We start from the raw sequence: 12500 nt of genomic DNA, 5'->3' as shown, positions 1-12500 counted from the left end.
AGTATCCAATACAGCACAATCTAACACACTGACTTGTTTGTCGAAGAAAGGGGTTTCCTCACTGCATTTCTGAACAGTAAATCAACTGATGTTTGTGGTGTTAGTAATGAAAAGCAAAACTGGCTGACAAGACTTTGTTTAGACCGCCAGACGGCTTCTGGTACAGCTTAGCACCGCGATCAAAAACACCCAGGGCAAAACTCTTGGTCGAAGCAGAGGGTTGGGACTTGGGCGTGGTTTGGGGGCGTGGTTCTGAGCGTGGTTTGGGGGCGTGGTTTGGGGCTCAGGTGTTTACGTGAGGATGTGGCGGTGATCTCACTTATATTTTATTTCACCTTTTAAGTAACAAGTATTTTAACTCCTCCTGCTACGTCAAGCATGACACGCCTCTAACAGCTCTAATGACCTTTTCAACAGTTCTAATGACCTTTTCAAATCCAGCTCTAACGATTTTGTGCAAACTCATGTCTGGGCGGGAATATGTAGGAAGCGCGTACATATTCATGCTGACAATCACACAACCCATCATTAAATCTATAAACAGCAGGAGCTTCAGGAGTATTTGACTCATCAGGCCTGAGTAATCTAATGACAGTTTGGCAAGACATGCTCAATCATCAAAGATGCCAGGTGGGGGTGATGAAGCAAGAGGAATGAGGAGGTGAACATCTACGACGTCTCCAGCATGGTAGGAGAAGGTCTTCAGAAATCGTTCACCCCTGTCCACCATCTCAGAACACACGCACATGCACAGGATCAGATGGTTGGGCCCTGCACGACCCCTTTAAATGATGGCCATTTGAGCCATTTGAGCTGAGGTGTCGCTCTGTTATTTTGAGTAAACACCCAAAGGGGCCAAAAACTGGTTCTCACAAGCGCCAGCACCTGCACCTATGAGTGCATGAACACAAACACATGCAGACAGACACTCTCTCTATCTCTCCCTCTCTCTCTCTCCCTCTCTCTCACACACACACACACACACACACACACACTATCTCTTTTACCAGTTCTCAAGGAGCTGTTAAGCAGCTGGCAAAGATCCAACTAGTCTTCTAAATAGACCACACACACACACACACACACACACACACACACACACACACTCATGCATAAAGCAATCAAATGCACGCACACACACACACACAGACATGTATGCACAGGTAAAACAGAAACAGATCAGAAAGAAAAATATGAGCCAGGCACCAAGTGCCATGTGTCGACGGTCGGACTCGACCCTGAAGACCACGTGGTGCATCTGTGGGGGGGTCACTGAACGCTGCACCTGCAGTAGCTCCACATCTGGAGTGCTTCCCAACATCTGGTTCAATCTGGACAACACTGGTCCCTTCACGCGACACGAGGCTCCACCTGACGGAGCTGCACTTCACCCCAGACGCCCTGTACTGGGTGGTGGGTGTGTTTAGGGTGTGTGATGGAGGCATTCCTAACATGTGAGTGTGCTGCCTAGACTGGACAATTAACACACACACACACACACACACACACACACACACACACACACATACATTCACACCTCTATTAATGGCGTGTCTCTGCCTGCCACAAGCATGTCACACACACGTGCATTTGACCAAGCGCACACACACTCATCCAAACACACGCGTGTCATCTCGTGTGACTACAGCTGTTAGAAGGGTACGTTCTGAGTGATGATTTGAATCATCTTCATTCTTTTTACTCTGTCTCTCTCAATCTCTCAGTCTGTCTCCGACTCCCTCTCTCCCTCCATTAGACTGAAAGGTGAGGGTTGGATGGAGTGATGGCAGGTGTGATAATAGTGCCACCATCTGCTCCATCTTCCACCCCCCCCCCCCCCCCCCAAAAGGTATTATCATAATGAGCATCCTCACTCTTTTGTTTTAGGGGGCCTCTTTTCTCATTCAGAACCTTGGTGTGTGTGTGTGTGTGTGTGTGTGTGTGTCAGAGGCGCAGAAGGCACTGGGGACGGGGGGGGGACATGTCCCCTCCAGATTTATATTGACCCCATCCAAAATCTATCATCTACAAGCATAAACGTATATATTGTACAGCTTGGTCCCCCTCACTTCAGAATTTCCATCTGCGCCGATGGAGTGTGTGTGTGTGTGTGTGTTCCGTGTCTTTTCGGTGTTCTACAGTCTTATGTTTCTCCCTGAACTATTTTCACACTAAATCAAGCATGTAATGTGGTCTTTTAATGACATTTCCATCCCTGCAAGCTAATTCAGAGCAACTTTAAGCCACCTTGAGCCAAAAAGGAGTCTTGGCCCTCTGTTGTCACCTGGGGCCTAAACTACGACGAGGAACCCACTGGGGAGACCACGTTTGAGTCCAGCATCTAATGCAATGACGTCACGTGCACTGGGACTATCATCTCTTCATCCTATAGTTTCCAGTGCTGCTATTTCTAACCTAAGCTACTCTCTACAATACCCAGAGGGCCTTGCTGAGGTAAACAGGAAGCAGCAGAAATTCAATGGGAGGAAGGAAATATGGCCGAGAGTCTAACGCGGTCTAACGCAGAAGGACCTCGGGAAGAGGTCGTGATCCGGGGACGCGTGGAGACGAGACGCACGCTTGTCTAAGGATTTGTGGGTAAGTAGCCACATCTGTCCCAGTCTTATCTCCCGGTTCTATTAAAGGATTCCACACAGGCACCGGTACAATCGAAACTACACCAACACCCACCGCACCACCAGCACTCGCTCTTGCCATCAGCGTACGACGGTTTTACGTAACATCGCACAGGAGAAGAGCCGCCAACGCTTCGCTAGCGAGAACGATGTCTGTTCTCCATCTGTGTCCGTCAGCAAACCGCTAGGCTGCCTGCTTTGCGTGGATTTCCATAGGAAAGCGGTGTTGTGCTACAGCTATCTGACGTAGCAGCGAGGACAACATGACACAGGTGCAGGGTGACAGGCTACGGGCTGAACCCAGGAGCAGAAATAAACCAAACAGGCCCTGACCGAGCCGGTCCAGACAGAGCCAACCCAGAACCTGATAATGACACTAATAAAGAGACTCTTTATGGGAAGTGCAGGACAGCAAGACACCCACGTCCAGGGGACTTTGTACACCCAGAGTCACATGCTCTGACTGGTGACGTACGGCTTGCGGTTTCACCTTTCCAAACACGTCACCATCCAAACAAACCCGATTTCCCTACATCCCCTTATGTTCATTTCTCACTATAATATCAACCCAGGTTATCAAACATATTCACAGTGCTGTAAGATGAATAAATAGATAGTCCTGGCATGACATAAGTCCATGCAATACACACAATGACATTCACATATTTAAATACATTTTCCCCACAGAGCCACAATAAGCGAGTTCCCAGGACTCCAGAAGGTCTCCAGAACGGTAGCACACTAGGAAAACAGGTTTTCAGGAGGAAACGGACATTGTTTTCGAGACAAAGTGAGCACCATGATGCCAAGTGCGGTGTAATTAGGCCTTAAAGTGCCCTACTGTCTACCGGCTTGGCCTGGAAAATCAAAAGAAACACTGGCTAATTAATGGCTTTTGATGTCAAAACACTACAGAATAAGGCTATCTAGTGGGCAAAAAGCTATCTAGTGGGCAGAAAGCTATCTAGTGGGCAGAAAGCTATCTAGTGGGCTTTTCTGGAGGAAACATGTTCCTCCCAGTACTGGTCTCAGACCACATCCTTCACCAAACACCACCCACCTGTCAGGAGGTACAGGGTGGTGTTCACTGACTACACTAGGTCAGTTTGTCTTGCCATGCATAGATAGTTCAGGTAAATAACCACTAAGGTTCAAAGAGAAATCTCATCACACTTTATAAATCACATTCTTAGTAATCATCCAATCTTCCATGTATCTGTTTGACAGCAATGTGGTAAGGACCTTAGTTATGGTTCTGAAAACAATGTGATATGGCGTGGTCAGGTCTGTTGGTTAAACATGGCAGGCAGACGCAAGACTAGCTGTTCTGACCTCTGAGTAGAGGACAGGTTAGGTAGAGACCAACACAACGTCATGGGTTTCTGTGGTGGAGGATTGTGGACCCGACTGAAGACTGTGGGAAAGGATTTCTTGCTGAAATCAAACGGGTTTCATGGCCTGAGACAACAGAAAAAACTTGTTGTTAGCAGAGCTGAGGAGACAGAAATATGAAATGTATTGCACTGGGATTTTGGTGTGTGGAGTATTTGTGAAGCACACATAAATACACAGATTTTCACACACAATATGGCGTGTGCTATTGTCCATGGTCACAAAATATGAAGCCTGACATCATTTAAGCACAAAAACTTAGCGTAGTCAAAATTAAGAATGTGTTCCAGGAATTACACGCTTTCTGGAACACATACGCACGCACGCACACTCACACACACTCACACACTCACGCACGCTCACGCACGCGCACACACACGCACACACTCACACGCGCACACACACTCACACACTCACACTCACACACACTCACACACTCACACACTCAAACGCGCGCACACACACACACACACACACACACACACACACACACACACACACACACACACACACACACTTCTCTTCCTCGGGTCTAAGCAGTCCTAGCCCTGAGACATTATGATTCAGTATCATATAGCTTTGTTCTTCTAGATCCACATTGAGGAGTTTAGGGAGGTTGAGGAACCACTGAGAACATGGAGTGTACATCATTAACTCGCCTACGTTTCACACAGAAACATGATGTCATATGCGAAACACAAGAGGCATCCTAAGTGGGAGGCCCTGCCCTCCCGCATGGACCAATGAGAAGAAGCCAACACCGTGCCCACTTTCTGAGGGGTGACGGTGATGCCAACTGAGGCCCCATGATTACGTCAAGCCCCCAAAATCCAAAGTGGCACCTGAAATCGTACCAACTGTTCACTGCCCCTCCCACCATGTGGGCCATCACCAGATTTTGATTGGTTTCTGAGCACGTCAGTCTCAGTTATTGAGTACTGGTGATGTGGGACAATAGCCCAAAAGCACAGGCCATGCACTGGAAACCTTGCGACATTGATTATCCCAGACAATACCATTACACAGCTGTGTGTGTGTGTGTGTGTGTCACTCTGAATGCCTTCACTGTGCTCTTCACACATTCTGCCACAAAGGTCTTTGTCATAGCAACGGCCAAGGGGCCAAACGGCAGTGGGGTTGTGTATGTGTGTGTGTGTGTGTGTGTGTGTGTGTGTGGCAAGGTCTTCGTGGTCGGCCGCGCGCCCTTGTGAAATTCCCTAAGAAAGAGCCAGTGTTGGTGACCCAACATGGCCGACGCCCAGGGCCATCGCAGCTTCAAACACAGCTACTTCTGACTCTTATTACAATGTCACAGCACCACTGTGATCTCAGGGCAACATCACACAGCCCTTATCACACACTGCCGGCCAGCTAAAACTGATACTTCAGCTAAAACTGATACTTCAATTCTGTGACATTCACTGCAGTCGCGAAACCCTTGACTCAGGATGCATGAATGTCTCAGGATTTACATGTATACACACACACACACACACACACACACACACACACACACACACACACACGCACACACGCACACACACGTACATGCATACCCCCCACCCCAAGCCGGTGTCAGAAGTCAGGGCGCAAGCAAACGAAAGGTCGCGACCCCCATGTGGACACACCGCAGCAGAAGTGGGCACACCGAGCGTAATGTGCTCCGTGCAGTTCAGAAGGCTGGGACTGAGAGGAGAACCGACCAATGGCAGCGCAGAGATCAGAGATGGAGAAAGGCCAATGGGAAGGTCACACCGGGGGGGGGGGGCTGGACTCGGCAGGCTGGACACCAGACTGGACTTTAATAAGATCCCATATAGGTTTATGATCCCTGAAAGATTACACCCCCAGTAATCACTTCACAATATCCATAATACGATCGCTTTAATGTTATAGACACCTCTGTACCTCAGGAATTACATTAATATATATTTTTCAGTTTCAGATGACTGCAGAGGAAACCACGCACATGCCAGTCTCTGTTACTAGGCAACAGACTGACCATCCCCATCCTGGTCCCAGCAGGGTTGCTATTGGCCTGCCGTTAACCGCATCATCATTTGAGATCTTCCTGCCACATTCAATCAGTTTGGAAAAGAGGTATCTCCTCACAGGATAAGCAGGGCTTCTTACAGAGTAATGATGGTGGATTTGTGGTGGGAGTTACAAGGTTGTAAAATTCTGACCCCGTTTTTCAGACCGAATGGCACAAAGGACATTGTGGTTTGAAAGCACTAAATAACTACAAGCGTTAAAGCTTTTGTGAAAAGGTCTGTGTGTTTGCGTGTGCACGCATAGGAATGTGGACATCTTGTAGAGAGTGCAATACATTCCCATGGTGTAAATCAACGCAGTGGCCGTGGTTTCATAAACTCACCGACAAGAAAAGAGATCAGAGCTGAACGTTTGTTCTTGGTCAACACCGCCACAGCTGTATCCAACAGCCAAGTAACAATATACTGTTATCACCACATACACACAAGCAAATACACACCTCTCTCTCTCTTACACACATCCACACATTTTATAGTAATTTCCTTACAATATTTTATTGCTAAGGGATACCCAGAGATGACGTAGATAAAGGTTTTAAAGAGAATAAAGGGAATATTGTGATTTCAGGTTTAGTATTTCAAAAGTGAAAGCACTTTGAGGCCATTATGTATTTGCTGAATGTTTAGCGTGTAATATGTAGTTATGTTCGTGTCGCATGACAACACGTAACCCCCAGAACGAATCCCATTCTGAGGCACACGCCTCATTTTCAACCACCTCTCTGGTTAAAGAGATTAATCTTCACCTGTAATGATTTACCTGTAATGCAGTAATAAAAAAATGCTTTGCATGTGTTATTCAACTATATAAACGATACATGAATTCAGCTACAAAGGTTTCACATTAGCGATCGCCACTCCTGGTTCGAGAGCGTGAACCTTTGAAACTATGACCAATAAACATCTAGTCAAGAACTTGAGACTCCAAATCTAAAAGCGCTATGCCAACACGACTCTGGGGGCTGTAGTTCAGTTCAGCTCAGTAGGACTACAGACATCGGAGGAGAGAACAAGGAGTCATTGTCCTGCTGCCTGTCCTGCTGCCTGTCCTGCTGCCTGTCCTGCTGCCTGTCTGTCTTTATCTTGCTTGTTTTCAGCCTGCAAGATTTAGTGCACCCCCACACCACCCCACACCGCACCACCCCTGCCACCGTTTCTATTTCTTATTGGAAAGGGAAAGCCTTAGGAATGCATGGGAAATCACTTAAGCAGAAATGCCAGAGAGAGAGAGAGAGAGAGAGATATACAGAGAGAGAGAGATACAGAGGGAAAGAGAAATATAGAGAGATAAAGAGAGATAGAGAGATACAGAGAGAGAGAGAGAGAGAGAGAAAATGCTTAATGTTGAGAAGAAAGCAAAGAAATTTTCAGAAAGTGTGAGAGAGAAATAAGACACATTTTGGAGCTTTTAATTGTGTTAACAGCTCTCACAACATTATTTTCCCTCTTGATAAAATCAGTTTTCTGCTGCTGTCTTTTTTCCATTGTGCCACATTCTGGAAGAAATGGGCCCTCTACCATGGTCTTCTCAGAGAGCGCACACAAAGGCGCATTAGGGACTAACAAATCTGCTGTAAGAATCAATGCAGCCCAGACATGTTGTGGGTTAGTAGATGATAACAGCAATGAAGTGATCACAGCCAGGAAAACCCCGCCCTCCAGCCTTCACAAAGAAGCTCAACCAATGAAATCTCACAAAACAGGAAACAGCTCGAGACCCTCGGCCAGCGCACACACAGAGGGATTTGTGGAGAAGACCGAGAGGCGTTGACGGTCAATATGACTCCACTCGTCACTGTGTGTTTGTTTCTGTGTGTCAAAGAGGACTTACACAAAGACTCGGAACAGCCTGCATCTGCTGCCCACCCCACATTCTGGGACTTCTGGGAGGCCTGCAGCTCTTTGGGTTTGAACAGCAGCTGCAACAGAGCCTTGTCACCTTCCTGACACACACACACACACACACACACACACACACACACACACACACACACACACACACACACACACACACACACACACACACACCTATCTCCCTCTCTGTGAATCACAAGACAAACATCTGCCTGGTAATAAGGGGCTTGTTCTCCGACACACGAGGCAGTAAAGTGCTGCAGTAGCTCTGCGGCCCTGAGCAGGGGAGAAGCTTCACATTCCCATCATGCCTGTGGAGGTTGGGACTCGCTCTGCTTGCTTGTCATTCTTTCCAGGCGGGAAAAACTTCTCGCAACAGAAAAAAAAATTTAAATTCAAAAACTCAACCCGCCATTTTCACCCTCAATAGCGCAAAATAATCATACGCTTCTAATACAGAATTATTCAATTAATGAGCCAATCCACAAGCCCTTGAAGTTCTTAGAAAAGGAGACATGGTTTTAATGCCAAGACAAGCCAAATACTGGCTGAGGACCTTTTATTGTACGAGTAATTTTATAGATATTAGGACAAATTATACAATGGATCTCATGAGCAGTCAAGTACACTTTGGACTGTCAGGAATGGCGTGAAAAGCCAATGAAACTGAGAACTGTGGACAGAGATGAACAAGAAACGTCTACATATTCGTTTAGTCATTTTTATGTTATTACAGTAACCAGGGTTCTTCATAAATATGAAGCAAAAGTTAGATGATCTCTAAATCAATAATTAGCACATAATTAAAATCACATCCGCCCTTCAGACAGCTTTATGTTCAGAGAAGCAAACCCGTGCTGTAGTGTTATAATTATAACACCATTATAAACGTTCAGGACGGTGAACCCAACACACTGTCACCGTGTTCTTAGCAGTTTGACCTTGTGGTGCTGTAAACCAGAACCGACATTTATCACAGCAGCAATGCGCCACATAATGTCACGTTATCGGAACCGATAATAAAACCCAAAACTGTATGGAGGTAAATAAGGCAGCAGACCCGCACATTAGAGCCCTGCCGTTAGACCTTTATTTGAACAACCGTCTCCCTGCCGAACCGAGCCATGAACCGGGCGGCGGGACCAGGTTTACCTCCTTCAGCTGGTCCATTTCTTGGCGGATGGTCTCATATTCGGTCTCCAGCTCGTCGTACTGGAGCTTCAGCGCCTGTTTCTCCTCCAGGACGGCGAGCCCGTACTGGGCTGCCTGGATCTTCTCCCGGCTCGTCTCGCTCAGCTCCCGGGACAGGCGCTCGATCTCGGCCCGCATGCCCTCCGGTCCCGGTCCGGGAACCAGCATCTCCTCCACGGACATGCCGGCGGGTGGAGACGGAGCTTCAGCCCGCAGACACGGACCAGGTCCAACCCGCTGGTCCTGGACGGACTCACCGACTAGACGTGTGTCGGGGCGTTGGAGTTAGAGTCTCCTGTATTTCTGCATGACGGTGTGCGTGTCTCGGTGGTGCCGCTCACACTGCTGGATGTTCGGTTCGTGTTTGTTCTCACTGCCGCATCCCGACTGCGGAGGTCTCCACCTCTCCTGTGCGGGAGGCTCTAGCAGCGGCCGAAACGTCCACCAGCTGGGAGTTCCTACGCGAAACTACAGATTTGTGGGATATGTAGTTTCGCGGTGCACAACTGAGACTTTAGAACGTGGTTAAAGAAATCACATCCCATGAGTCAGTTGGGCTTCGTCTGTGGATCCCGGAACTGCTGCGTTAACCGCTGCTGCGAGTGACGTGGAGATGGCGATAAACGTGGTGTGTGTCGCCCTCTAGTGGTGAGACAGTGACTCTACACGCCCACTGTGTGTGTCGCCCTCTAGTGGTGAGACAGTGACTCTACACGCCCCAACTCACTGCATCAGCGCCTTGTAATCAACGCCAGTACACACTCCACTCCTCGGACGTGTAATACGAGATTAAAAACTGTCTAATTATATAAAGGTCTCCTACACGTTATAACACATTTATTTATTTAACACATTTACTATAGTCTCAGATAAGGGGGTACGTGTTTATATAAGCACGCTTTGATTCATTGTGACCTTCAAACGCCTTACTCTAAGTGCAAACTATTACTGATCAGAACCGGTTCAGACTGTCCTGGCCCTAAGCGCCAGTTTGATAAGGGCCCTCCTATCTGACCCCCGTGACCATTTTTTACAGACGCCACCTGTATTTTGGTGGCCTGTCCGCTGTTATAAGCGGTGTGTGGCATGTTGTTACATACTTTATACATGCAAAACGTCTGCGTCTTATATTACGACTTAGTGACGTAGGTAGGCCTTTATACACATTTACCATAAGGCCAGGAAATCCGGTCTTGTACTGCTGTCCTGAAGAGGTGAACTGGTACCGAGTAGCACAAAGCTCTCCCCAGTCTGTGGACTATAGTACCATTTACCTGCTCGCTCCAAGTGGACTTGTGGACTGGCCCTAGGTGTGAATTGTAGGTTTATCAAGTGTGCAAGCACTGCAGGCATTTACATCCTTGCTAATGAGGCACTTATAAACTATTTTAACTTGACCTAAGTGGACCGTGGGCAAAGGATTCATTGATCTCCTCTTGCTAAGCACTAACACATATTACACATTAAAACCTCCATCTGCTGTCATTACTGTACTGCTAGAACAACCACCAGCTATTCGTCTCTTCTCCATGTGCACATATGCTCATTCAGCCTGGTGGCTAATATTCCTGTCAGGAGCTCCATGTTGTGCACATGATGGCGATTTGGCCTTTGTTGGAGTCCTTCATAACCAGAACCGTCCTGCCTTCTGTTAGGCGACGAGGATGGAAGCTGAGACTCTTCCATCACCCGGTTTATAGTCCTGCATGTTTTAGTCATAACTGAGCACTTGTGTAGTGATTCAGCCATATGCTCGTGTAGCATTTCAGAAGTCCACATCCTTCTTTAGGTCTTTCGTTATACTCGTTTTTGATGTTTGCATTTTTATGTTCCTGTTGCTGTATCGCTGCAGTCTCCCTTGGCATCAATTAAGTTAGATCTTTGGTTCCTTACGAGAAGCGTCTCACGAACCAGGATTGTAACGTACATTGATCAATCATCCACAAGGGGGCGATACTGGCATTCTGGTAACTTGTGTTGTCAGAATGTTCTACGGAAGGAATGTTTCGAGTCACAAATCAATAACACAATCGATCAGTCCACCAATCTATCCATTCGCCAAGAAAGGCACTATAACCTAAATGTAAAGGTCAAACAATTACCTTTTGCAGTTAATGATTAAGACATTTAGGTAAAAGGACATTAAATTAAAATGAAAAATCACTCTTCTCAGCCTTCATCAATCTTGATGGTACAAGGTTAATAAGCTTCATGCTTGACAACCAATACCAGCAAATTTCAGTGTTCTTGTTTATGGAACTGGAGATGTTTACAACTTGCATACAGAAAAGGACCTCCACGCATGTTTTATCTTTATAAAACAGTTCCATATTTATTGCAAAATATTTTGTACAGAGGAAACAAAAAAAAAGAAAGGGGGAAAAAAAAGGTACGTAACAGAATGGCCCACCTCAGAACTCTGCGTGCTGAACTGTACAAACATCAACAGGAACCTTTTGTTGCTTAAATAGTCTTCTAACATCATATTCAAAGCAAAAAAACAAACAAAAAAACCAGCATGTAATTTCAAAGCCACCTTCCCCTCAATTTTCTGGAGACGACTCACGTAGTTTCACACTTAACGCTCACGGACAGCACGTTCATGCCAATTATATGTACGGACTAGTTTCAATTCTACCACAGAATTTCTGAAGTCTATTTGTGATCCTCCCGTTTAGCTGAAGGTCTGCCCAGATGAGAAGTGCACTCCCATCTGTGTGATGGCCCCATCAAGACCACCGCTGCCTACAATTGCTTCATCTACACTTCGCTTCGTGTTTTGCGCCATTAGGAACAACTACACAGCTGGACTGATGCCAGATCTGCCAGCCAGAGGTCACGTCCACACGCTACTATACGGACCGCAGTTCCTACAAACGTCTTCGTGCCTCACGAGTAGTTGAATGCCAGTGACCCGACCCCCACACCCTAAAACAGGGCCAGTCCACCAACATGGTTAAGAGTGAGCAACTCACTCAACAAAATGCAAAAAGCATAAACATGCCATTCACATCTTACTGAAAATGTCAGAATGTGAGAAGATATAACTTGGTTATGCCATTACACAAAGAGTGAGGTTCAAGATCTGGACCCTCCATAGTCAGAGCAGGGAGCAGGAAGCCTGTGTCTTGGTCCAATTCCCCATCCTAAAGGGCTAAACGCACTCAACACTTTCTTTGTTTTGACGCCCAACATTGTCCTTTTTGAAAAGAGAAAAAAAAAATCCAAAGTTCAACAAATTACAAAAACAATGCTGCTGTCTTCTCAACAACGAATGTCGTGCCAACCTCACGTCCCGAAAGAAAAGCGCAGTTAAACTAGTCGGGACGTGTTCAAAGGCTTGCGAAGTGACACTCTCGAGCCCAAGGTGTGC

General features: G+C 46.7%; 2 protein-coding genes across 4 annotated transcripts in view; both read right to left on the bottom strand.

Annotated features, from left to right (window-relative positions):
- Window positions 1-9651, bottom strand: part of bicd2a (BICD cargo adaptor 2a) — a 45234-nt gene extending 35583 nt beyond the window's left edge. The window contains exon 1 of one of the 3 annotated variants that reach the window (XM_077003104.1): window positions 9089-9651. In XM_077003104.1, coding sequence (XP_076859219.1) covers window positions 9089-9310 — 222 coding nt within the window. In that variant the 5' untranslated portion in view covers window positions 9311-9651. The remainder of the gene's footprint in view (window positions 1-9088) is intronic. The other 2 variants (XM_077003102.1, XM_077003103.1) reach the window with 2 other exon arrangements.
- Window positions 9652-11438: 1787 nt separating this feature from the next.
- mib2 (MIB E3 ubiquitin protein ligase 2) overlaps window positions 11439-12500 on the bottom strand; it is a 49455-nt gene continuing 48393 nt past the window's right edge. Inside the window, 1 exon segment of the mRNA XM_077001267.1 lies at window positions 11439-12500. This exon segment is cut by the window's right edge and continues 2568 nt beyond it. The gene's annotated coding sequence lies outside the window, so the exon portion shown is untranslated.

The sequence above is a fragment of the Brachyhypopomus gauderio genome, chromosome 4 (assembly GCF_052324685.1).
Source record: "Brachyhypopomus gauderio isolate BG-103 chromosome 4, BGAUD_0.2, whole genome shotgun sequence".
NCBI lineage: Eukaryota > Metazoa > Chordata > Actinopteri > Gymnotiformes > Hypopomidae > Brachyhypopomus > Brachyhypopomus gauderio.
The sequence above is the reverse complement of the archived record's forward strand: the minus strand, read 5'-3'. Positions and strand labels throughout refer to the sequence as shown.